This window comes from Scyliorhinus canicula, unplaced genomic scaffold (assembly GCF_902713615.1).
Source record: "Scyliorhinus canicula unplaced genomic scaffold, sScyCan1.1, whole genome shotgun sequence".
In the NCBI taxonomy this organism is placed as follows: Eukaryota; Metazoa; Chordata; class Chondrichthyes; order Carcharhiniformes; family Scyliorhinidae; genus Scyliorhinus; species Scyliorhinus canicula.
The window spans coordinates 31,421-57,816 of record NW_024056007.1 but is presented as its reverse complement, the minus strand read 5'-3'; the positions used below and the strand labels follow the sequence as shown (position 1 = coordinate 57,816).

Below are 26,396 nucleotides of genomic sequence, written 5' to 3'. Positions count from 1 at the left end.
TGGACATAATGTGTGTGAGAGTTTAGAAGAATAAGAGGCGAGTTGACTTAAATGTTGAAGATCATGAGGGCTTTGATATTGTTGGTTTCTTCATGTAGGCATTGTATTGGATTAGTTTATTGTCACGTGTACAGAGGAACAGTGAAAAGTATTTTACTGCGTGCAGCTCAAAGAAATCATTTAATACATGAAAAGAAAATACGTAATAGGGAAACACAAGGAACACAATGTAAAAACATAAACACAGGCATCGGGTGAAGCATACAAGCGTGCAGAACTAATTGATGTGCGAAATGATTTCTCACAGGTAGCAGCACCTTCGCTTAAACTAGCTCAATGATTCATTAAGGGTAAATCGTCAAACAATATTTTCTACTTATTTATTTTAATTTTTCACTTATAACCTCTAATGAATGAAAATCTACCAGGACACTCAATACTATCTTTTTGTATAAGGAGGAGGCAGCATGGAGAGAGACCGGCTGAAGATTCCCTGGAATGGGTCGAAAGTCTCTAGAGATTCAGAGCATGGGAAGCCATCTAATTGGAATGTTTCACCTCTTGGAAACTAACAGCATTTTTATTGAGAAGCTGTTTCTCCGTCTAAATAGTGTTAAACAAAAGATTAGATGTTCAGGAGAAGGAATTGAGGCTGGAATTATGAACATTAGCTGCATTCATACAGTTACAACATTTGGATTTTTCGATTTCATTTGGCTGTGTTTATACCGTCATTCGGCATATTCAAGGTTGATATTGATGGATTTTGAGGTACTGTGTGATTTAAAGAATAAAGGGACAGAGCAGAATCGTGGATTTAATCTGGAACCTCGATCCCGATCATACTAAATGGCAACGCAGAATCTCTTACTTCTCATGTTCCAAAGGGAAAACTTCGAAAGAAGGATTGCGACAGAATTGAAAGGACTGGTCACACAAACCTGATAATTAGGACCCAGCTGTCTATTCTACATCTGATTCAATTTTCTTCACTTGACAAGTCATTGGACAGAAGGTTTTTAATGGCTCCTTTCACATGGCTGCCGAAGATCAATTTCACCCCATTTGTCAAGAACAGAAGTCCTGGGACTACAAGATATATTTTGATTTGTACTTTAAACAAAAGGCTTTCCTACTTGACTAACTTTACCATGAGATTTCCAAGATATTTTACCGCATTCCTCAACTCCTGTCTAAATTGTCTCTGCGTCACTGCATAAATGCACGTGTTAGTGCAACAGCTCAGCAGCTGAAGCATATTTCCACTTTCTCGGCGAATGAATCTGGGGTCATTAAAATTGGATCCTCCGAAATAAGATTCATTTGTAATTTTCACGTACAGGAAATCGACAACGTGCGTCGTCCACAACAGAACAAAGCTTCCCGAGATGGCGAAGAGTAAGACAACAGACTTCCCCCTGTTCAGCATCTCTGGATCACTCTGATTCTCTCCACTGCTGTTAGTCCGGAGTCTCCGGCGGGATCTACTGGCCGTCAGGATTTGCCTGACGGTCAGAGCATTGAGCAGCAAAATCAGGAGGAAGGGCAGACCTGGATTTAACACACGTGCAAACCAGTCATAGGCTGTCCATGCAAGTGAGGTGTAGAAGCTTAGTTTTACATTACAAAACCACGGCACATTGTTCATTACATAGAGTGGTTCATACATAAAGTACCAAGGAACGCTTTTTAAACAGCTCAAAAAACAAACGGTTCCTATCACCACAGCTGCTGTTTTCTCGGTGCAATACGTTGTCTGCAGTTTCTGGCAACAAATAACGATCAAAGGTGAAAGCGACGGTTAACCAGACAGAACTCTCGGTGGCCGCATAGATTATCACGGTGCTCAGAGTGCATGCTGGAGTCAATGACATAAAGCTAACTGGAAAATAGATGCCAATAATCAGATTGAATATCACAGCGGTAACAACGACTAGGAGATCAGTCACTGCCATAGACACCAGATACCGAGTGATGCATTTGGAGAGACCACACCTTCCCCTGGAGAGGACCACAATCGCCACCAAGTTAACTGAGAGACAAAACAGAATTAAAATTGTAAAGTTATTATTAAACATATTCCAACCATGCACACGGCCTAATTGTGATTTTTTCCCCCCAGTTAATCTTCGTTATATGGACACCTGATACAGTTGTTCTTGGATTTTCAATGTCAATTCTGTTTCATAAACAGCTGCACTGGCATCTTAAACGCATGTAGTACCCTTTAAATCAAACGTTTTCCCAAGTCGCTTCAGAAATGATTGATACAACAAATTTTGACACCTCACCACATGAGAGGACATTGTGTCAGATGTCAAATACCTGGACAATTAGGTAAGTTTAAGGAAAGCATTGAAGAAGCAGATTGAGGCAAAAAGGCAATGCGATTCAAGGCGTGCATTTCATAGCTAAGGACTTAATGGTGAAAGATCTGAGGGTCACATTAAATATTTCGCATTCAAATTTTGGATCACATATCAGGTAAACGGGACTAGCCTGTTAACACCGGTGACATATTAGTTGCATTTGTATTTTAAAAATGTAAAATGAGATGAGTGCTACACGGTGGAACAAGGGCCGCACGGTAGCACAATGGTTCGCACTTCTGCCTCACAGATCCAGGGTCCTAGGTTCAATTCCGGCCCCGGGTGACTCTCTGTCTGAAGTTTACATGTTCTCCCCGTGTGTGCGTGGGTTTCCTCCGGGTGCTCGCTTTTCTCCCACAGTACAAAGATGTGCAGGTTAGGTGGATTGGTCAAAATTGCCTCTGAGTGTCCAAAAATGTTAGGTGGGGTTACTGGGTTACGGGGATCGGTTAACGGCGTGGGCTTAAGTAGGTAGCTCTTGCCATGAGCCGGTGCAGACTCGATGGGCAAATGGCTGTAAATGCACTGTAAATTCTATTTTTAAAAAATCTATCAGGAAATATTTTAAATAAATCAGATGCGTCAGTTTAATACAACTGAAGAAACATCCAATGGTTTGCGTCTTAGAAACCGCTGGCTTGGAAGCTAGTTTGCATTCTGATGAGAAATGATGTTCTTTGTTCTATGACGGAGGCGAAACAAATTGGGTTTATATTGTCTGAAATGTCGATGAGGCCATCTCGTTGAAACAAACAACATTCTCAAAGGGCTTGACAGAATCTATGAGAGAGGTCATGCCCGAAGATTCTGGATTCATGGCGAATCACTTCACGATAAAGGAAAGGTTATTTCGGACTGAGAAGAGCACGAATTTATTCACAAAAATGGATGTGTTGTTTTAGAATTCTCTGCCAAGATGGCTCTGGGTCTTTTTATTGTTAAATATATATTCAATATCCAAGGCTTAGATGGACAGCGTATTGCTGGCTGAGACAACCAAGTTATATATGGTGCGGCAAAATGGATTTGAATCCGATTATCAGTCACGAGTTTATTGAATGGTTGACAGGCGCGACCTGCTGCGTGCTGTACTCTGCCTCTACCCTTATGTTCATGTACGCAGGTTAAAGGCTCGGAATCCGACGGTGATTACTTCACCCTGTGACCGCAACTTCCCTGCCAACCCCCCCCCCCCCCCCCACCTCCCCCCACCCCCCCTCCCCCCCACCCCTTCGACCCGCCCCAAAGCCCGTCCACCATCTACAAGGCACAAGCTAGGGATGGAATGGAATACTTGCTTGGATCAGTGCAGTTCTAATAATGGTCAATAAGCTCAAATCCATCCAGGACAAATCATTCCACTTGATTGACACCCATTCCACAAACATTAATTCCCTCCACCACCGATGCACAGTCGCAGCAGTGTGTACAATTTACAAGATTCATTGCAGGAACTCAGTGAAGTTCCCTTCGAAACCATCGACTACTACGACCTGGAAGGAGAAGAGCAGCAGATACTGCCACCTGGAGATTCTCCGAAAAGTCACTCACCATCCTGATTTGGACATATATTGTGGTACCTTCACTGTGGCTGCGTAAAAATCCTGGAACTCCCTCCCTAATAGCACAGTAGGTGTACCTACACTACATGGACTGAAGTGGCTCAAGAAGGCAGATCACCACACCACCTTCTCAAGGGAAATTGGGATGGGCAACAATAGCTCTAGCCAGCGAAGCCCACATCCTGTAAAAAATATTTTTAATAAAGTACTTTGTCATTTTTATTGATTCATTCCATTGATTTGACATCATTTATTGCATTTATTGTCCATCGATTATAACCATTGAAAGGCGGTTGGTGAGCCACGCCTTACCGACTGAGTGGTTTTACGGGTCATTTCAGAGATCTGTTAATGTTCAGTTATCTCGTTATGAGTCTGGTATCATGTTTCCGCCAATGTTGATGTTCTTCAATAAAGGACGTTATGGAGCCCGGTGGTGTTTTTGCAGCAACTGGTATTTTCACCATCATTATTAATGATAATATCAGTTAATTCCAGATTTATTTGTGATCTCAATTTAAATAAAATTCTGTATCCCGGAAGACGAGCCGTTAGGTAATTTGGACATTCTGAATTCTCCCTCTGTGTACCAGAACACAAAATTATTAGAAGTATGGACAGGGTAGATAGAAACAAGGTTTTTCCAAGTGTGGTGGTGTCAATTACAAGGTGTCACGATTTCAAGGTGAGGGGGGAAAGTTTAAGGGAGATGTGCGTGGAAAGTTTTTTTACGCAGAGGGTGGTGGGTGCCTGGAACGCTTTGCCAGCGGAGATGGTAGAGGCGGGCACGATAGCATCATTTAAGATGCATCTGGAAAGATATATGAACGGGTGGGGAACCGAGAGAAGTCGACTTTAGAAAATAGGCAACAGGTTTAGATAAAGGATCTGGATCGGCGCAGGCTGGGAGGGCCGAAGGGCCTGTTCCTGTGCTGTAATTTTCTTTGTTCTTTGTTCTTTTGAACAGACAGATTAATGAACAAAAGATTAATATTATTATTATTCGAACTCGTGTCTCTGGATCATTAACCCAGGAACATAACCACAATCTCCAATTCGCAGACTATTACATGATTCCCACTAAATATCTATGATTCGTCTGTAATATCCTTTGCTCAGTCTCATCAATGTAGATGAATGAAGTGGCTGTAGCACTAATCTAGTAATTCCTTAGCTGGACGAATGTTTCATGCATAAAACGGTTAAATTATTTTGTTTTACGCTCGCCCGGTTTTCTTCTCCTGTGATGTCAATGGGACAGAAAAGCAGATCGAGTGCAAAACTGGATGCATTACAGCATAATAGCAATTTCAATCCCCCATCATTTTAAGCGGATGAATCTTAATTTTAAGCGGAAGGGTGAAATAGCTGACAGTGAATCTGCAGCTCGTTCTGTATCCCCCCTGAAATGTAATTCACCTCAATGCAATGCTATCATAATTCAAGACAATTGTATAACATTGTAATCCATTCGGTACTGCTCGATTTACACTAACACAAACATTTAAAGTCTACCTAAAGGTTGCATTCTAAAACTACCTTCCTGTTGATCAGGTATTATTGATTTCAAAACGGTGACCAAAATATTATTAATTTTAACCAGGCAACTGACAAGTAGCCGAGCCTCGGTGCGGCAAGGAATAGTCCTAGGTTAATTGATGATTAAGGCCCGAGTGTTTAAAGATATATTTAAATGAGAAAAATCTAACCTTCCCTTGCTCAAATAAAGTTGAAAACACAGGGGAATTATTAAATCACGTTGTCATTTTACATGAATAGAAGTACCTTCATAAAACAGTGATTCTTCAAGTCAATGAGTTAGTGCAGCAGCTTACCCGGAACTCCAACGGCAGCAAGAATTGGGTAGTAAATGGCACAACGTACACCAGTTATTTGGCCGTGCATTCTGCAGTCAGTCACAGATTCTTTATGACAAGGTCAAAAAGCCCACATTTATACAGTTCGAAATCGAGAGGGAGGCAATTAGGATCCAATTTTGTTACAGTTGCTTGAACAAACATTTCAGTAGTCATTTGCACGTTCTTATTTGGAGAAGTTAGAATATTGGGAGATTTCAGGAAGACGCCAAACAATCTTCGTGTGTTGTACAGCACAGGATATCCATGAATGTTACTTGATAATACTTAGGCAAATATAAGGAACTCTTACTCTTGTGGAATGGTCATTATTATGAGTCCGCAAAGAAACATTATGGCCATGAGACAGAATGCAACTTAGCTCAGTGACATTAGAACTGGAAACAATCAGAATGACAGTGACAATCACGTGCTGTCGAGTGTGCTCACATAACAGAAGTTAGACTCACGTGCAACATATAAGCTTCGAAGAAATCAAAATTAAACCCACACAATACAAATTATCCAGCACGTACCAATGACCATCCGCGCCATACAAAATCTTCTCACAACTTGAATTTATGCAGCAGGTTTAACACCATTAAACAGCACAAAGCGGATCACGTGGCAGATGTAAAGAACATTGAGATTAAATCACGTAAGGAAATATAAGGATATGTTTCCATCTATCCGAGGCCTCTTGATTATTAAGATTGGCTGTTTCACTGCATCGACTGATACACATTATTGTTGTTTCACCCAGTCTATCCTGGGCAATTGCATTACACTGTATCTCTGATGGGTTTAAGACCCGATGAATTGTTTTATGCACCCTGGGACTTGATTAACACCACAGCATCTGTGTACATTATGGTTCCTCCATGTACTGATCATTATTGCATCCTAAATTCTGTACTGATACAGGGATACACATAATCGAGATTAACTGTATTATTGTACATTAATTCGCTATCTTAGCCAGGATAGTGGAGGAGGAGGTGGACCCGGATCTTTTGGTGGCGATATTTGGTGTTTTAGAGAAGACTGAATTCATGGGGTGGAGGAAGGCCAATGTTTTGGCCTTCGCCTGTCTGATTGCACGGCGGCGCATTTTTCTGGAGTAGCTGTGGGCAACGCCACCGGGGTAGGCGGTTTGGTTGAATGACCTGTACGACTTGCTGCGATTAGAGAAGATAAAGTATAAGTTCAAGGGTGCTTCCGGGGGTTTTGAGGAAAGGTGGGGGATGTTTGTGACCTATTCGTCGCGGGGGAGGTGGGTGAAAAAGGAGAAAACTCTGTACAGATTGTATAGTTGATTGTTGGGAAGTATGGTTCCCGGGTGTTTATTCGCTGTAACCTGTTTTGATATATGTTTGTAATAAATTATATTTAAAAAAATATATTGCACATTAACATCACATAATGACATGTAATCCAAGGAAAACACTGGTTCCACTTCACGTTAAATCATTTGTGTGAAATATTTTAAAATTTGGCGCAAAAAAACAATTGATATTTAGTCACCAAACCGAATAAATATGTTTGAAATATTTTCTTCTCAATATTATTCTAAATAACCTTAGCTCCCCTTAAATTCTTTTTAAAAATCGAGTTATGCACGCCTCACCAAATGCCCTGACCTTACGTCCTCATTTAAATTCAGGATCAAGATTAACAGTGTTTGCAAACTGGTTGTTCGAATGCTGAGCGTAGTCTGTAGATACTCTGTGGTCTCCTGACCCGGAAGCAACGGGGGACACAGGCAGTTACCGTGAGCCTCACATGCTGGCAGGAATTTAACATTGAAGGTAAATGGAAGACGTATTTCTATGACGTATAGTAGGCCATGTTTCAGTGATATTGTGAGCTGCGACATCTGCCGTCCAAATAGGTAAGATGATTATTATCTGAATGCGTGTAAAATTAAACTGCATGGGATTGGGGGTAGTGTATCGAGATGGATAGAAAACTAGTCGGCAGACAGGTCAACAAATAGAAGGAATTAACGGATCTTTTTCAAATTGGCAGGCAATGACGAGCCGGGTACCCCAGGGATCGGTGCGAGTACCACAGCATTGTGTATTTTATGTTTCCCTATTATGTATTTTCTTTTCATGTTCGGAATGATTTGTTTGAGGTGCACACAGAACAATACTTTTCACTGTACCTCGGTACACGTGGCAATAAATCAAATCCAAGCGATTCATAATATATGTGACGATTTAGATGAAGGAACAAAATGTCAGATCTCTAAATTTGCAGATGACACAAGTTGCTTGGGAGGGAGAGCTGTGAGGAGGATGCAGAGATCCTTCAGTGTGATTTGGATAAGTTGGGTGAGTGGCTAAATGATTGGGAGATGCAGCATAATTTGGATAAATGCGAGGTTAGCAACTTTGGTAGCAAGAATAAGAAGGCAAGAATAAGAAGGCGAGGGGAACGTGTAACGTGACCTGGCTATCCTCGTACACCAGTCACTGAAGTTATGTATGCAGCTACAGCAGGCTGTAAAGAAGCAAATTGTATTCTAGCCTTCATTGTGAGCGGAATTGAGTACTGGGCAGGGATATCTTGCTGCAATTATACAGGGCACAGTCGAGGCCATACCTGGAATATTGTGTGCAGTTGTGGTCTCCTTATCTGAGGAAGGATGTTCGAGATATGGAGGGAGTACAGCGAAGTTTTACCAGACAGATTCCTGAGATGGCAGGATTGACATACGAGGAGAGATTGAATTGGTTCAGGATTGTATTTGCATTTCAGAATGCGGGGGATCTAATAGAACCCTATAAAATTCTAACAGGACTGGACAGGGTAGATGCAGATGGATATTCGCGATGGTGGGTGTGTCCAGTACCAGGGCTCACAGTCTGAGGATACGTGTAGATCATTTAGGACAGAGATGAGGAGAAATTTCTTCACCCAGAGAGTGATGAGCCTGTGGAATTCGTTACTACAGGAAATAGTTAAATGCAAAACATTGTATGGTTTCCAGACGCAGTTATATATAGCACTTAGGCGAAGCGGATCAAAGTATATGGAGGCGAAAGTGGGATTAGGCTATTGAGCTGGATGATCAGACATGATCATAAATGAAATGAAATAAAATGAAAATCGCTTATTGTCACAAGTAGGCTTCAAATGACATTATTGTGAAAAGCCCGGAGTCGCCACATTCCGGCGCCTGTTCGGGGAGGCTGGTACGGGAATTGAACCCACGCTACTGGTCTGCCTTGATCTGCTTTAAAAGCCAGCTATTTAGCCCAGTGTGCTAAAGAACGGCGCAGCCGGCTGAAATGGCCGAATGGCCTCCTCCTGCTACAATTTTCTCTATGCTTTCTAGGTTTCTAAGACTCATTCGTGTCAACAAATACACTTTCTAAAGAGTTAATATAGAACCTGAAGAGCGATTTCCGGAACCACACCCAATTTTCCATTTCAGGGTGAACCAGTTGTGTATCAAGGATTGGCAAAATTTCCTCTCTTTTGTATCATACACATGTGTTATGAAGCCCACAAAACCGTACGTTTTAATAATCCCTATAACAGCTTTCAACGAATCTTGTTCAAATAGACCAGGCCTCTTTGTTCTTTCCAGTGGCTCAAACTTTAATGAAATTAATTACTTTGTCAGGACAGAGAGATGGATATTGACAGTTCCAATGAACAAGAAGGAATGTGAAAACTTGACGATCTTAAAAAATGTATATCCTGCTCCAAATAGTCAAAGTTAATTGTAAATACATTCGTCGAGATTCAATGCATTTTCGGTGTGTCTGTGCGTGGGAGTGCTTGTCTATTCCTTTCAAATGCCTTCAATTCAGAAAACTGTGCAGGTACTATACCCGTGCTCTGTGTCACAGTGTTCCTGTAATCCGCCCAGTGTCGCGGTTTCCGCGACACACTCCGTGCTCAGTGACACTGTCTGTCTGTAATCCTCATCATGTTCAGGTTTCTGTGCAGCTCTCTCCGTGCTCTGTATCACTGTCTGTAATCCTCACCATGTTCAGGTTTCTGTACAGCTCTCTCCGTGCTCTGTATCACTGTCTGTAATCCTCACCATGTTCAGGTTTCTGCATAGCTCTCTCCGTGCTCTGTATCACTGTGTGTGTAATCTTCACCGTGTTCAGGTCTCTGTACAACTCCGTCCGTGCTCTGTATCACTGTGTGTGTAATCCTCACCATGTTCAGGTTTCTGTACAGCTCTCTCCGTGCTCAGTGTCACTGTGTGTGTAACCCTCACCATGTTCAGGTTTCTGTACAGCTCTCTCCGTGCTCTGTATCACTGTCTGTAATCCTCACCATGTTCAGGTTTCTGTACAGCTCTCTCCGTGCTCTGTATCACTGTGTGTAATCCTCACCATGTTCAGGTTTCTGTACAGCTCTCTCCGTGCTCTGTATCACTGTGTGTGTAATCCTCACCATGTTCAGGTTTTTGTACAGCTCTCTCCGTGCTCTGAATCACTGTTCTGTGTGCCGGCTCAGTGCACAGTAATACACAGCGGAGTCGCTCAGTTGAATTTCGGTGATCTTTATCCGGCTGATTTTCTTGACATGATCGATAGGAGCAGCAATATTTCCTCCGGCTGCTTTTCCTTTATTTTCCTCTCCGGTAGTGTGTCTCTGAAGCAGGAATTCCGGAGCTTGTCCTGGGGACTGACGGTACCAGTGTACTGTGTACTGACAGAACCCTGAATATTCCCAATTTAAAGTAACTGTGTCACCGGGAGCAGAGGTTTGGAGAGGCGGGTTCTTGGACACCAGGGAACTGGAAAGTGGAGGATGATAAATAAACATTTTTTGTTTGCTTCGCTGCTGTTAACCCCGGATGTGTTTGTCAACCGTGTGAATGGTTCTTCTTAGTTTGATTTGTAGCCAATTAGAATCGCATTCTGTATTTGAAATTTGATCATAGCGGGAGATGAAACGATATCATCTTTCTTTAATGAATTGCACTGTCAAAATTGGTCATGGTCAAAGATCAAAGGGTAACGAATCGGCGTTTGAACGGGGAAATTGCAAGAGTACTGGGAACGATTGTCTATCACATTAAAAGAGGCAGTATCTGCAGGATGGCCGAATGTCATGCGCATCTTTGTTCATGGGATGTTGCCCAGCGATTAATGCCCATCCATTTGAGTGCAGTTCACAGAGCATTTTTAAGGGACTCAATTTCTGTGCATCTGGAGTCACCTGTAGACCTGGTGAAGTTGGCAGATTTCCTTCCCAACAGGACATTTGTGAACTCCATGGGTCGTTATGACAGTGCCAATGGATTAATGGTCAATATTATCATTTTAATTCCCAATTATTTTGTGAATCGAACCCGGTCCACAGAGCATGACCCTGGTCTCTAGATTGCAAGCATAGTGACAATAACACTGTAGCATCGCCTCCCTTTGATTCTATGATCTACACCACATTTCTGTTATTTTTATTGTTGAGAAACAAACTCACTGGAAAACTTTAATTAGTGAGGTCACCAGTTTCCAAGAAGATAATGGCCGGGGTGCGTCATTGCACACTGCAAAATCAAACAAAGCTATTGCCGTTCGTCAGCAGCAATGAGGCCACCGCGACAGTGATCAATCATTCACTGCCCCAGAGTTTCCATCTAGCTTTTGCTCTATTATTCTAATTTCTTATGTTAATGGACTCCAATTTTCTGTATTTCCCTTTATTTTGGAAAATTTACAGTAAGTTTAATTTTATTTCAACATTTACTTTGTGCTGTTTAAGTTTTCTGTTACGGTGGGAACTTGTCCCAAAGTCTCACAGTTGTCGGTTGGAATCTGTCTGTTCAATTACCGCAATGTTTTGTCTGTTACTCACTGGGAACTGCCTTTTCCGGCTCTCTGAACATTTCAATGCTTTCCGCCTATTAACTGATTCTCTCCCGGCTTCTCTGGGTTGACTGGGCTCTAACTTTAACATTGTACAAGATTGGCAGAAGAGAAGTAGACCATTCGGCCCGACTGCTAGATATCTGTGTAAATTTTTTTTATAGAACAGTACAGCACAGAACAGGCCCTTCGGCCCTCGATGTTGTGCCGAGCAATGATCACCCTACTTCCCAGACCGACCTGCCGCAGCCCCAGCCTAATTGACAATTTCTATGCAGCTCTCTGTGTCGGTCTATTCCGCTCTCCTTTCTGTACCTCCAAGTATTTCCATAAATGTAGCAATATTATCTCCTCCACACACGCCATTTGGCATTAGCCTCCGCATTCTGACCTTCCTGTGTTGACATTTGTTCTACTTATATATGTAGTTGTTTTTACTGATATATATTAATCACTCATTGCTGTGGACCCATCCACAAATAAATACTTGTTACACATCCAGGAAATAGAATCTGTTCATAATTCCCCAAAAATCTCTGAATTCTACTCCTTTTTCTCTGTCGTCCAGAGAGTGGGGTCTGGCCTGCTCACTTTTTGCGGAGAGCCATAGATTTCTGGTGGTCTCTTTTCTCATCAATGTACGAAATTAATGCAGAGAATACCAATTAAAGAAAGAAGAGCCGGCCACATCACCTTTCAGATCTGTCTCGTCAATTCAACAGTATTGTAACGTGAGATCACATTCCCTCGCTTTCCGTATATCCTTGATAATTTCGGCATCAAGAAATCAATCTAAGCTGTTTAAAATACACTCTACCACTCATACCTCCATGAGGTATACAATGCCACAAACTCACAACAGCGGTTTTACTGAAGTCATGTATTTTCTTGGCTCTAATGGCAGATCCCTCATTCTGAAAATATGGTCCCAGGTGTTCGATTTCCCAGTTTGCGGAAGCACACACTCAACTTCTTTGTCAAAACCCTTCTCAATACTATGTATTCTAATGAGACTTCTCATTCTCCTAAACTCTATGGACTATAGGCCGAGATATCTTTGAGGACATTACCAGTGCAGTAGATAACGGGGAGCCGATGGATGTGGTATATCTGGATTTCCAGAAAGCCTTTGACAAGGTGCCACACAAAAGGTTGCTGCATAAGATAAAGATGCATGGCATTAAGGGTAAAGTAGTAGCATGGATAGAGGATTGGTTAATTAATAGAAAGCAAAGAGTTGGGATAAATGGGTGTTTCTCTGGTTGGCAATCAGTAGCTAGTGGTGTCCCTCAGGGATCCGTGTTGGGTCCACAATTGTTCACAATTTACATAGATGATTTGGAGTTGGGGACCAAGGGCAATGTGTCCAAGTTTGCAGATGACACTAAGATGAGTGGTAGAGCGAAAAGTGCAGAGGATACTGGAAGTCTGCAGAGGGATTTGGATAGGTTAAGTGAATGGGCTCGGGTCTGGCAGATGGAATACAATGTTGACAAATGTGAGGTTATCCATTTTGGTAGGAATAACAGCAAACGGGATTATTATTTAAACGATAAAATATTAAAGCATGCCGCTGTTCAGAGAGACTTGGGTGTGCTAGTGCATGAGTCACAGAAGGTTGGTTTACAAGTGCAACAGGTGATTAAGAAGGCAAATGGAATTTTGTCCTTCATTGCTAGAGGGATGGAGTTTAAGACTAGGGAGGTTATGTTGCAATTGTATAAGGTGTTAGTGCGGCCACACCTGGAGTATTGTGTTCAGTTTTGGTCTCCTTACTTGAGAAAGGACGTACTGGCGCTGGAGGGTGTGCAGAGGAGATTCACTAGGTTAATCCCAGAGCTGAAGGGGTTGGATTACGAGGAGAGGTTGAGTAGACTGGGACTGTACTCGTTGGAATTTAGAAGGATGAGGGGGGATCTAATAGAAACATTTAAAATTATGAAGGGAATAGATAGGATAGATGCGGGCAGGTTGTTTCCACTGGCGGGTGACAGCAGAACTAGGGGACATAGCCTCAAAATAAGGGGAAGTAGATTTAGGACTGAATTTAGGAGGAACTTCTTCACCCAAAGGGTTGTGAATCTATGGAATTCCTTGCCCAGTGAAGCAGTTGAGGCTCCTTCATTACATGTTTTTAAGGTAAAGATAGATAGTTTTTTGAAGAATAAAGGGATTAAGGGTTATGGTGTTCGGGCCGGAAAGTGGAGCTGAGTCCACAAAAGATCAGCCATGATCTAATTGAATGGCGGAGCAGGCTCTAAGGGCCAGGTTGCCTACTCCTGCTCCTAGTTCTTATGTTCTTATGTTCTTATATCTCAATTTTTCTCGTGGGACAATCCCTTTGTCTGAGGGTTCATTATGACGATCGTTTGGCACACTCCCTGTAAAGCTTGTAGGTGCTACCTTAGGTACCCAGAGAAACACTTTACACATTATCCCAGGCCTGGGTCCTGCAGTCATTCCGCTCCTCCCCCTCCCCGTCCTAGAGTCTGATTATACCCTGAACGGCCACCAGAGATCATCCAATCCATCTCTCCCTTCCTTACTGATTCTAAATGAGCATTCCCCCAGTTTAAAATGGTCCCCTGTTGTTCCTGTTCACTTTTCTAATATTGATATGTCATCCTCACTCTCTCATTGCACTGTGTTGTTTCAATTAATCATAATTAGCGACACCGATACATTACAGCAATCCCATCTCTCAAACATCTACATTCAATATAGTGAAGTTTCTTCTGTTCCCAAAAATCGTATTCAGGTGTAAAGGCGAAAAAGAAGCAACACGTGATTGGTTATGTGAAGGTAATTGAAAGTCATGACACGTCAAAAGTTGTTAATTTCAGTGACTGATTGCCCAATAATAAAAATTGTAGCTGGACCTACAAGAGGATCTCTAATATCTGAACTCCATTGTGCCAGCCTCCGGTTTTCACTCCCGGGTCAGGGATTGAAGGATGCCCTGTCGGTATCTCAATTGGCCACTGTTGTTTTGAGTTTATTCACCTGGTTCCTCATTCGCATTGCGCGGCTGAAACGGCAATTTGCTGCCCAGGGGAGAGCTCTGCCACCCCTTACCAGTTCCCTTACCGAGGGATATTGTTCACTTGGTCACAGAAATCGACTTGATTGTGTCGGGTGGGTCGCTAACCTGCTCTCGTTAAAATTGATTAGTGTATGTGAGTACGAGATGTTGATGTTACCCCTGATGTGCCCGTTAAACCAATAATGGTCCAAATGTTGTCAGCCTCCATACTCCGTCCAACAGCAACACCCCCAACCAACACTCACTATCCTGACACTGCTGACTACCTGCTCCATTGGCTCTCACAGACATTTTCCCCAGAAAAAATCTGGACCCTTCTCCTTAATCATGTCCTACCCCCAAATCCAAATCTGTAACGGAGAATATTCTTGAGAGATGCGTTTTATGTTGGATAGCATTAAAGCGATACCGACCACAATAATAAACTGACGGTGAACATTAACCAGGACAGTCTGTAACTCGTGGAGTTTGAAATCACTTACCGGCTGTGATAGTGACCAACGTGCCGGATCCATCCATATAGCCATACTTAAAACACAGTGACACCGCTTTCAGCCTCCCTGGTACAAGAACCACCAACAGCTCAACTTGCTGGAAAATCATCGTCAGAATGTCCGAACTTCCCATTTATTCAGCGGATTTAAATAAATAAAGAATATTTATGGTTTGAAAGTCGGTTCAAACTGTTCTTTGTGAGGCCCAGAACGCTTCGCAAATGTCCCCATGTAGGACATGTTCACTTCATATAAAGCAACAAAAATGTAAAAGATGTGTGTGGTGGAAATTAGAATTAAATTAAACCATATTACAGCGATAATAACATCAACCCGATAGTCCCCTCTCCACACACGGAGAATTTATATTTAAATTGTACAGAGGTATTTGCTCCGGTCTCTCCCACTGTGACTAACCCAATATAACACAATGTTACAAGTCAGTATCAAATCCCCCGGATACTTGATGTGAGACATTCGGTTAACAGCGAGGACTGCTGTTTCATGTTCCAGCTGTTAGACCAGGATCACATCTGGTGTCGGGGTGTTGTAACTGAAATCAGTCATTCCCTGTCTCCATTCACTGACATCAATCCGGGAAAGGCATCACCATCATAGACTCGGCATTTATAAAACTCAAGATGCTAACGGTAATGGTCCAGTCTCATTATAGACCAGAGTGTGGGACAGACAGTGTGAGGCGGAACTGTGGGGGTTTCGGGGCAGATTAACTCCGCTTCCTCATTTGATTCTGTTATAATCCGCAGTGAGGGATATTTGTATCGCGGGAAGCCGAGACCCATCACTGTGTCGTCCCTATACTGAGCTTTACAGTAATAGGTGGCGCTGTCTTCAACTCTCACATCCCGAATTTCCAGCGAAAATGTCTTTTCTGCTTCATTCACCGACACAATAAATCTCCCTCCGCTGGAGATCCGCTCCCAATCTGCCACGGAGTGGGTTTGTTTGAAGAAATCCCCATTTTTCAAATAATAATAATAACCATTTAAAACACAGGTGATGGTGAGAGTCTGACACTCCTCGCTGGTCACCGCTGCCGGTCTCTGTGTCACTGACTGACTCAAACATCCTGGAAATTGAACAGAGACAGTTTAATGGACCATCAGAGCAGACGCAAACATCAGGCTAAAATCCCAGACAGGGTCTGTAATTGGGATGGACTCGGAGAGTTTTATGTTAAATCCAAACAATGTGGGTTAGTCTGATTGGTACTCACGGGGTAAACAGACACACAGGGTGAAAAGAAGGTGGATTCCCATCGTTCCGCTGCCTGGATCTGATGGTTTATATAATGGAGTGATGGAGCCTGCAGACCGAGACTCATCTGGAAGATTCGGGGTCAGAGCGGGACTGAAGTACTTTCAGACACTCAAATCGGCAAATTTAGCCCCGCCCAAAGGTTTTAGTAAACTTGAGGATTTAAAGGGGCTTTGAACATTCAGTCGTAGAGCCGCAGCTATTTCTGCCTCAGAGCTCTCGACCCGCGACCACACTGGACCGTTGCCACTCACAGTTTGGCAATGCCCCGCTTTCTGTGATCTGGAGCTGGTTGGCAGAGGGTTGTGTCCACAAGATTGTCGATGAATCCTCACCGACCCACGCTCTCTGGTTGTGTGTTGTGTGACTGACCCTCCATTTGAAAGAGTGAGCTTAGTTATCTCTCACTTTATTGGATCTGTGAGCTGGATTAGAAATCCCCTCTCACCTCAGTGTGACCCCCTAGTCCTCCAGAACAGTTCAGGAAAGGGGAAACGTTTGTCCTGTCAATGGAGGCTGCCACACACCTCTCCCTACAGTAGTGTGTGGGTGGGAAGTCGGTTCATGTGTTTTTATTGGGTGATCGGATTTCCACTATTTCCATGCTGCTGGGAACATCTTTAACAAAACCTGATGGTGTTGATGGGACCTCGTTAAAATGCTTGATCAGAAATCTGGAGCCTCAGAACCGGCAGCTTGAGTCAGCCTGGCAGCTGAGAATCAGAATACAACATGATGCGGCACATTGACAATACCCACGCAGACAGAGACCTAATTTTTATACAGAGTGAACTCTCATTTAAACCAATGTGTCCTGCCCCATAGACCTTCTGACTTTTTCATTTAATGTTTCAAGTGAATTCATTTCCAGTTCTGTCATATTCATTGTTTTGCAGTGACACAGAATGACTTGCTTCAATATAAGCAAATCAATTTTATAGACATTTCAAAATGTTATTACAAATGGTGCAATGGCATTTACGTTGTCAACATAGATCAAGTTGCACTCTAAGGTGCTTCAATCTCATTGTGATACATGTAATATTATTCACTGTACACATTCACTGTGAGCCTTACAGCCCGAGGGAGATCTATTGAAATCCCAGCCCCTTGGTTCACTGTAGCTAAAAGGTTGTGGACAGCGACATTCCTCCATTTCGCCTATCGGGAGCTGCCTCAAGCTTTCGTGCATCCCTCAGCACATAGTCCTGGTCCTTGGAATGTGGCGGTCTGCAACACTCGGTTGGGGACAACTCTTTGCTCTCTAAAACCAACAAGATTTGGGTCAACAAAAGAACGTCTTACAGAACATACAGTGCAGAAGGAGACCATTCGGTCCATCGAGTCTCCACTGACCCACTTAAGCCCTCACATCCACCCTATCCCCAGATACCCACTAACCCCTCCTAACCTTTTTGGTCACGAAGGGAAATTTATCATGGCTGCACGTCTTTGGACTGTGGGAGGAAACCGGAGCATCCGGAGGTAATCCACGCCGACACGGGGAGAATGTGCAGGCTCCGCAAAGACAGTGACCCAGCGGGGAATCGAACCTGGGGCACTGCCGCTGTGAAGCCACAATGCTATCCACTTGTGCTACCGTGCTGCCCACTTTTCTTTCACGGGGTTAATGGTCCTCCGGCAACAAGTGACGTTTGTCTTGGTGTGTGTCACTGGGAATGAACCGGAGAGCACAGAGTCCTGCATCATGGATCTGCTCGAGGGTGAAGCTTGACTAAACCACCTCATCTCACTCCAAACCTTCTTTGCAAAGGGACATTCCACAAAATGTAGGCAACGGACTCTGACGTCATAGTCATCCAGAGGGCAACGTGCACATGGGATGAGACTCCGAACATTTAGGAAGGATCTACCGGAGAGGTCCTTTCTCACCACCAGCCAAGATAGGTCTTGGTACTTGTTTGAAAGTTCTCGCCATGAGGCATTCTTCGAAATAACCTTGACAGTCTGCTTTGGAAAGCAGCCGACAGGTTCAATCATCTCCTTTCCCCAAGAGCCTGTAGGACCTTAAGTGCAGACGAGAATTGATGTCCAGTTTGATTCAGCCACACTTAAAGGTGGCCGTCAGGATTAGCGTGGTGTTGGGCAAGGTTTTGCTCCCTTTAGCAAGAGGTTTGCGCATTGTTGCCTGCGAACTCGCTCCACTTCTGACCCCTAGGTGAAGTGGAATATGTCTTTAGAACCCGCCAACAGGACAGGAATGAGGAATAGACCAGACCTGCAACTGGTTTGGAGACCAGTACAGCAACACCGAGAGCTCCTTGCATCTGATGAACATGTTCTTATCCGGAATGGAGAGGGAGCATCGCTCCCACATACCCAGGTTTTGGTTCATCATTCCTACTCCCTCCTTTCAGTTTGAACGCATATCCTGATCCCTCCGATCCATATCCTCAGCATTTCAGCCCATTTGACCTGACAGTAAACGGAAATGAGATCGGTCTGCCCAGTTCCCAAAGAATATGGCGTCGCTCTTGCCACAATTTACCTTGGAACCCTAGACCAGTTCGAACTGATCGCATATGTTGCTCAGTCTGTGTACTGACTGCGGATTCGAGCACAGGATGGCGACATCATCTGTGTACAGAGAGGTTTTGACTTGAGAACATCCAATGCTTAATGATGCACTGATGAACTCGGATCATCAATCTACTTATGCCGGAATTCGTGCCTGATGGACTAGCAAAGGGTTCTACACAATGCACAAATAGGACGGGAAAGCGAGGGCCGCCCTGACTGTCTCCATATTTAATTGGAAAGCTTTCTGATCACCATGCAATGGTTAAAACAACGTTACTGATGCTTGTGCAGTGCATTTGAATCCAATTGCGCATTTTGTCCTGAAAGCACATTTTGGAGATCACATCTATCATGTAGGTGTGCTATATTCTGTCAAAGGCCTTTTCTTGGTCCTGGCTGATGAGGCAGGTATCCACACCCTTGCTCAGCACATAGGCGATCGTATCCCTGAGTAACATGAGACTGTCAGAGATATTCTTGCCGGGTACAGAGCAGGTCTGCCCAGGGTGGATCACCGACTCCAGAGCAGACCACTCGATTGGTAATGACCTTTGATATAATTTTACCATCCACATTTAACAGTGCAATGGAGTGCTAATTTCTATTTTTTTTCCCATCGCCCCTTCCGCTTGTCGATAAGGGTCATGATGCCTTTCCGCATGGATTTGGCATGCTCTCGGCCAGCAAACTACCATGCACTTCAAACAGTTCTGGGCCGATCAGTCCCACAGAGCTGAATACGTCTCAGCCGATAAACCATCGCTTCTGGAGTTTTAATCTTCGGGAAGGACTCGAGGGCCTTCGTCATCTCATCCAGATTTCGCAGAATATCCAGGTTCTCTCTTTTGCTGTTCTCTAAGCCTTCCGTGATACAGGATAGGAAGGAATGTCTTTGGGCTCCACCTCATTAGGTTCAGCATAAATGGGTTTGCTGATCCTCAAAATGAACCGTTACCTTTCTTCCGGCTGCTGATCACAGAGATCTCTCTGTATAATATCTGGACAGAGAAACGCGAGCATTCTCAACACCTTGGAGGATGAAAAACCTCGTGATGGGCTGTCTGCTCCTACAGAGGATTTATTGCACCGTGGAGTTATAGACTCGGAAGTATCACGGGGAACAAGTTCACTCTAGTCCTCAATATAACACTTCTCAGTATTTCCTTCCCAGTAAAATTCCATCCTCCTCCGAACTGCTTTATCACAAATATCCCCATGATTTGTTTAAAGGCTCCAATCATTATCTTGTGTAATTGATTCATCTTGTTTAAATAATCTCTGAACCCGTTGAGAGTGAGAGAGAAATGCAGCACAGAACAGGCACTTAGGCCCACGATGTTGTGCAAAACTTTTATCCTAGGTTAATCATAGAATTTTGGACACTAAGGGCAATTTATCATGGCCAATCCACCCAACCTGCACATCTTTGGACTGTGGGAGGAAACCAGAGCACGCGGAGGAAACCCACGCACACACGGGGAGGATGTGCAGACTCCACACAGACAGTGACCCAAGTCGAAATCGAACTTGGGACCCTGGAGCTGTGAAGCAATTGTGCTATCCACAATGCTACCGTGCTGCCCTTAAGAAGAAATTAATCTACACTCCATTATTCTACCCTAATCCATGTACCTATCCAATAGCCGCTTGAAGGTCCCTAACGTTTCTGACTCAACTACTTTCACAGGCAGTGCATTCCATGCCCCCACTACTCTCTGGGTAAAGAACCTACCTCTGACATCCCCCCTATATCTTCCACCATTTATCTTAATTTTATGTCCCCTTGTAATGGTGTGTTCCACCCAGGGAAAAAGTCTCTGACTGTCTACTCTATCTATTCCCCTGATCATCTTATAATTGTTATTCTGAACAAATAAACTCTGTCTACTTGTGGTGACCAAAGGTAATGATAAATTGATAGAACAATGGGGTAGGTGCTGCACAATCATTCAGAAAAGCAAAGAAATAACATCAAACGACAGAATTTTAATAAAGCTGACATAAATCAATTTGGAAAGATCATATTATGTATAGATGCGAAGTACAATAAACAAATGTAATTCGACAACTGAATCTCACCCGTTATTGTTGCGTTTTTCTTTTAATAATAATCTTTATCCGTGTCACAAGTGGGCTACAGCACGTCTTTCAGGGCTTATGGGAGGAAACCGGAGCACCCGGAGGAACCCACACACACGCGGGGAGAACGTGCAGACTATGCACAGACAGTGACCCAAACCGGGAATCGAACCCGGCTCCCTGGCTTGACTCTATTAAAACGTTCTGTGACTCTCACTCTAATGGCAGAATTACTGTTTGTGTTTATCGGGTAAAAGGTTCCTCTGTTGAGCACTAACTGGAGCTCTCTGTGTGGGTGTGTACGGGATGTAGCGTATCGTTCCAGGAGTGCGCGGTTCACGTGGCGCAGAAATACACGCCCGAGTTGGAGATAAGAACAGGGCTGATATTTAAATGTGCAAAACAACAGAAAACCTGCCTGAAACGTCAGCAGACTGATCTACTGTCCACGTGTTCTGAATCTTCAACTAATATCTCACAACTTCCCGGCGTTATTGGATGTACAAGAACAGAGCTTGAGCAGCCGCTGCCGAGGAACTGCGGGTCAGTAACAGATGCTGTCCTTCCACAACCGTGAATTTGCAGAGATCTTGAGAAACTTCAACTTTGCTATTGGCTCTTGGAACAAATTACAGAACTTTACAATTATCTGGTTAGCAATACGTCCTGTGGCCATTAAAACAACTGGCAGGCAATACAACTATTATTTGAAAGGAACACAGAGGTTGCATAATGTCTGCTTCAGAGGAAAACGTGACTTTCAGTATGGCGTGACAGGAAACCCATATCAGAGCGAGGTTTTCCTGACACTGTGTTGAAAATTCAGAAGCATTTCACAGGGTCAGTATTTTCTGGTTTCACACAACTAACATTTGGACACCACTCACCGTTAAAGATAATGAGATCATAAGAATAGGAACAAGGGTCGGCCATTCAGACTGTCGAGCCTGCTGCGCCATTTTATAAGATCATGGCTGAGCCAACATTCATTAAATCCACTTTCCCACCTTCTCTCTGTAAACCTTAGTTCACCTACTGATTAAAAACCTATCGATCTCAGCTTTGAAAATGTTCAAGGACTTGGGCTCGGCAGCTTCCTGGGGTAAATAATTCCAAAGATTCACCACTCTTTGAGACAAGAAATTCTTCCTCAATCCCGTCTTAAATGGGAATCCCCTGATTCTGTGAATATGCCCTCTGCTCCTACACTCTCTCATGAGTGGAAACATTCTTCCAACATGTATCCTGTCTGACCCCCTCAGAACCTTCTTGTTTCAATAATATCACCTCTCATTCTTCTGAAATCCACGGAGTACAGTCTTGTTTAATCTTTCCTAATATGACAGTTCCTCCATACCCAAGATCATCCAGGTAAACCACCTCTGTACTGTATCCAATGATAATGTATCTTTCCTTTAATAAGGACTTGACCTGACTGCATCCCTGCCTGTCTCCCAGTCCCGGGCTCTGTCTTCGTCTCGATGGCTCTTTCTCGCTCTTTCTTTCTCTTTCTGTCCTCCCGTCTCACTGAATCTCTAGGTCTCCACCTTCTCTGTCTCTCTTCTTCTCTATCACGTATTATCTCCCTGTACCCTTGTACCGTGTTCCACAACGTTCAAATTCTGCAAAGCCCAACTGCCTCCAGTCTACCACTCAAGGAGTTCTCCAAACAAAGTGTTCAATTATTAGAAGTCATCTTAGATTAAATATAATAACCACAGATGAGATGCAAGTTTAAAGTCGGAGCAGCTACAGCTGAATCCCACAGCATATAGGATAGGTCTAAATCTGGAGTCAAATTTACATATTTTTGTTGTGTGGACATTTAAAACTCGTTTTTTGTATTCTCTGTGGTTTTATAATCTTTAAAATGATCATAATTTAACTGGCTTGTCTGCGATATTAAAAATGAGTAAAGACAATCACCACGATTCAAACTGAAGCTGACATTCGGTTTGTGTATGTATCTGCTTTAAAGAATATTACAATTGGAACAAGAAGAACAATGAGGAATATTTATGCAGCAACATCATTCAGTTATTTGACAATTCAATGATCGACCAGGCAAAGATCACACATCGCCACAAGAGGGAGCGTCCACATCGTGTCTGTGTTAACTGAAGCAGGTCCGGGTTTGATAAGACTGTGGTAAAGGTATCAGACTGGTAATCCGAGAGAACTGGATTATAATTGGAAAACATGATTTGGATTCCGATCAGGACAGTTGGGGAATTTAAATTTTGATCCTCAAGTACATATTTGGAATTAAACTAGTTCTGGTGGCGACATGACACTTGCATTGTCATAAAATACTAACTGGTTCAAAAATGGAATTTCGGGCAAGAAATCTACGGCCTTACCGGTCCTTCTAACCACGCCGATATTGTTGACTCTTACCCAGATTTTGAAATAGTCGTTGTTTGGAAAAATCTCTGAAAAACCCTTAACCGTAAACCAAAAAGACGGTGGATTCTAATCTTAATTCACGTCTCACGACCTTCTCCTCAATGCATATTCTTGAGTCTCATATTTTACCTCATCCCCCGTCCCATCCGTCTCTCCCTTAGAGGCAGACTTAAAACAAATATGAGCCGAAATGAGAAATTGAGAGCCAGGTGATGCCTTGATCAATCGCATATTTTATAAACACTGAAAGTATCCCTAGTGTACCTTTGCAGACTAAACACAGGAGGTCATATTGAAGGTGTTGGTAGGTAGGGAGGGAACGGTGGCACAGAGGTTAGAACTGTTGTTTCACAGCGCTAGGGACCCGGATTCGATTGCGACTTTGGGTGACTGTGTGGAGTTTACATGTTCTCCCCGTGGGTTTCCTCCAGGTGCTCCGGTTTCCTCCCACTCTCCAAAAATATGCAGGTTGGGTGGATTGGCCATTCTAAATTGTCCCTTCATATCCAAAGGGTAGTTGGTGTGACTGAGATGGGTGGCGGAGTGAACTTATGTGGGGTGCTCTTTCGAAGCATCTTTGCAGACTCGATGGGCCAAATGGCCTCCTGCAGTGATGCTATGATTCTCTGGTGTAGCTGGCGAGATGAGTCGATAATGTGCAGCCAATGCAAACTACATAACTGCTGTATACTGGGCCTACCGAGAAAAAGGCCGAAAGCATTCCCATAATACCAAACCCTTCGATTCCATAACCAAAAGCAAACTTTACACATTTGCTTCAATTAATTTACGGGACGTGGGCATCGCTGGTTAGGCTGGCATTAATTGCGCATCCCTAGTTGCCCTTCAGAGAGTGGTGATGAGTTGGCTTCTTGAACGCTGCAGTCCTTGAGGTGTAGGTACAGCCACTGTGCTGTTAGGAGGGAGTTCCAGGATTTTGTCTCTGCAACAGTGAAGGAACGGTGATATATTTACAAGTCATAGTGGTGAGTGACTTGGAGGGAACCTCCAAGTGGTGGTGTTCCCAAGTATCTGCAGCTCTTGTCCTTCTATATGATAGCTTTTGTAGGTTTGGAAGGTGCTTTTTAAGGAAACCTGCTGAATTTCTGCAGTGCATCTCGAAGATGGTACGCATGGCTTCCACTGTTCGGCGGTGGTGGAAGGTTTGAATCTTTGTGGAAGGGGTGCCAATCAAGTTTACTGCTTTGTCCTGGACGGTGTCAAGTTTCCTGAGTGTTGTTGGAGATGCACTCATCCAGGCAAGTGGAGAGTATTCCATTACACTCGTGACTTGTGCCTTGTAGATGGTGGACACGTTTGGGGGTTCAGGAAGTGAGTTACTCGCCATAGGATTCCTAGCCTTTGACCTGCCCTGCTATCCACAGTATTAATATGGCTGGTCCAGTTCAGTTTCTGATCAATTGTGACCCAAGGATGTTGATTGTGGGGGATTCAGCGATGGCAATGCCATTGAACGTCAAGAGGCAGTGGTTAGTTCCTGTCTTGTAGGAGATGGTTGTTGCCTGACACTTGTGTGGGACGAATATAACTGACCACTTGTCCGCCCTGATCTGGATATTCTCCAGGATCGTGCTGCGTTTGGACATGGATTCCTTCATTGTCTGAGGAGTCACGAATAGTGCTGAACATTGCACAGTCATCCGCACTTCTGACCTTATGATGGAAGGGAGGTCATTGATGAAAAAGCTGAAGATGGTTGGACCCAGGACACAACCCTGAAGAACTCCTGCAGTGATGTCCTGGAACCGCGATTATTGAACTTCAACCACTACAAACATCTTCCTTGGTGTCAGATATCACTCTAATAAGCGGAGAGTGCGCCCCCTGATTCCCATTGACTCCAGTTTAGCTAGGGCTCCTTGATGCCACTCTCGGTCGAGTACTGACTTGATGTCAAGGGCAGTCACCCTCACCACTGGCATTCAGCTCTTTAGTCTATATTTGAGGTCAGGAGCTGAGTGACCCTGGCGTAGCAAAACCTGAGCGTCTGTGAGCAAAGTATTGCTGAGTACGTGTCGTAAGAAAAATGAAGATTCAATAAAGGTGACCACCAAGTGGTGCAGCAGGCAGTGTATTCCCACCGCCGAATCATATTGCAGGAACAGTAATGACGGACGCTGTCTCAATGTAGCTTCCCGCAAAATCGATGGTCACCAGTGATCGTTTCCGTAATGTTTCATAAGTGAGGAAGTTAGTTCACTGATAATGAGAAGTTCTGCAGGAAAACGTTGCAGATTTGTTTTAATTATCCGAGAACCTGGTGAGCATAGAGTTCCCCACTGCTTTCCAATGGCAAATCGTTGGTTAATCATTGTGGACTTGTCAACCAACCAACACCCTTTCCTCCTGCAGTAGATGCTGCTGTGATTGTTTGAAATTCGTCAATCTTGGATTTGCCCTAATGAGTGCAAAAGAAAACCTTCAGCAACATACCTCTCTTTTTGGTAATGAATAGAACTGCCCAGTTGCATCTCAAGTTATCTTACCGTCCAGTTTGACTTTCCGTGGCCTTTCTCTGCCTTCCTGTCCGTTCTCACACTTGACAATTGATTAGATGCTGTCCAATTGTTCATTAACATTATTCGGGATTATAATGCGGGTTATATTATGTTAAGCCATTTTCAATTATTTTTGGACTAGACTATACCCAAGGATATTGGGAGACATTGGGGAGGAAATAGTGAAGGTAACACGTTAACAAGGGATAATGTGGAACCAGAAATAGTGTGAAAAAAAGTTGGAGCACGACAAATATTTCATTCAATTTCAAACAAAAGTAATTACCAATCGATATCTTAAGGTTGATTAAATTCATGTCAGGCTTAGGTAATTGGGTGACATCAGTGCACAAATCGTGGCGTTTCAATGTATCGTTTCCATGGAACCACAATCCTCTGTCCAAAT

At 43.5% G+C, this 26,396-nt stretch overlaps 2 protein-coding genes across 2 annotated transcripts; both read right to left on the bottom strand.

Moving 5' to 3' along the window:
- Positions 1-1,132: 1,132 nt before the first annotated feature.
- Positions 1,133-7,663, bottom strand: LOC119961443 (probable G-protein coupled receptor 139). The gene is given in 3 exon segments (XM_038788817.1): positions 1,133-1,775; positions 1,777-2,032; positions 7,558-7,663. Coding segments are annotated over 3 exon segments (1,005 nt in total).
- Positions 7,664-10,248: 2,585 nt separating this feature from the next.
- LOC119961442 lies at positions 10,249-26,071 on the bottom strand. The gene is made up of 5 exons (XM_038788816.1): positions 25,979-26,071; positions 25,824-25,890; positions 15,974-16,257; positions 15,152-15,201; positions 10,249-10,555 (listed from the first exon to the last, which is right to left on the bottom strand). Exons 1-5 carry the CDS (start codon positions 26,069-26,071, stop codon positions 10,249-10,251), a joined length of 801 nt encoding a protein of 266 aa, XP_038644744.1.
- Positions 26,072-26,396: the final 325 nt, after the last annotated feature.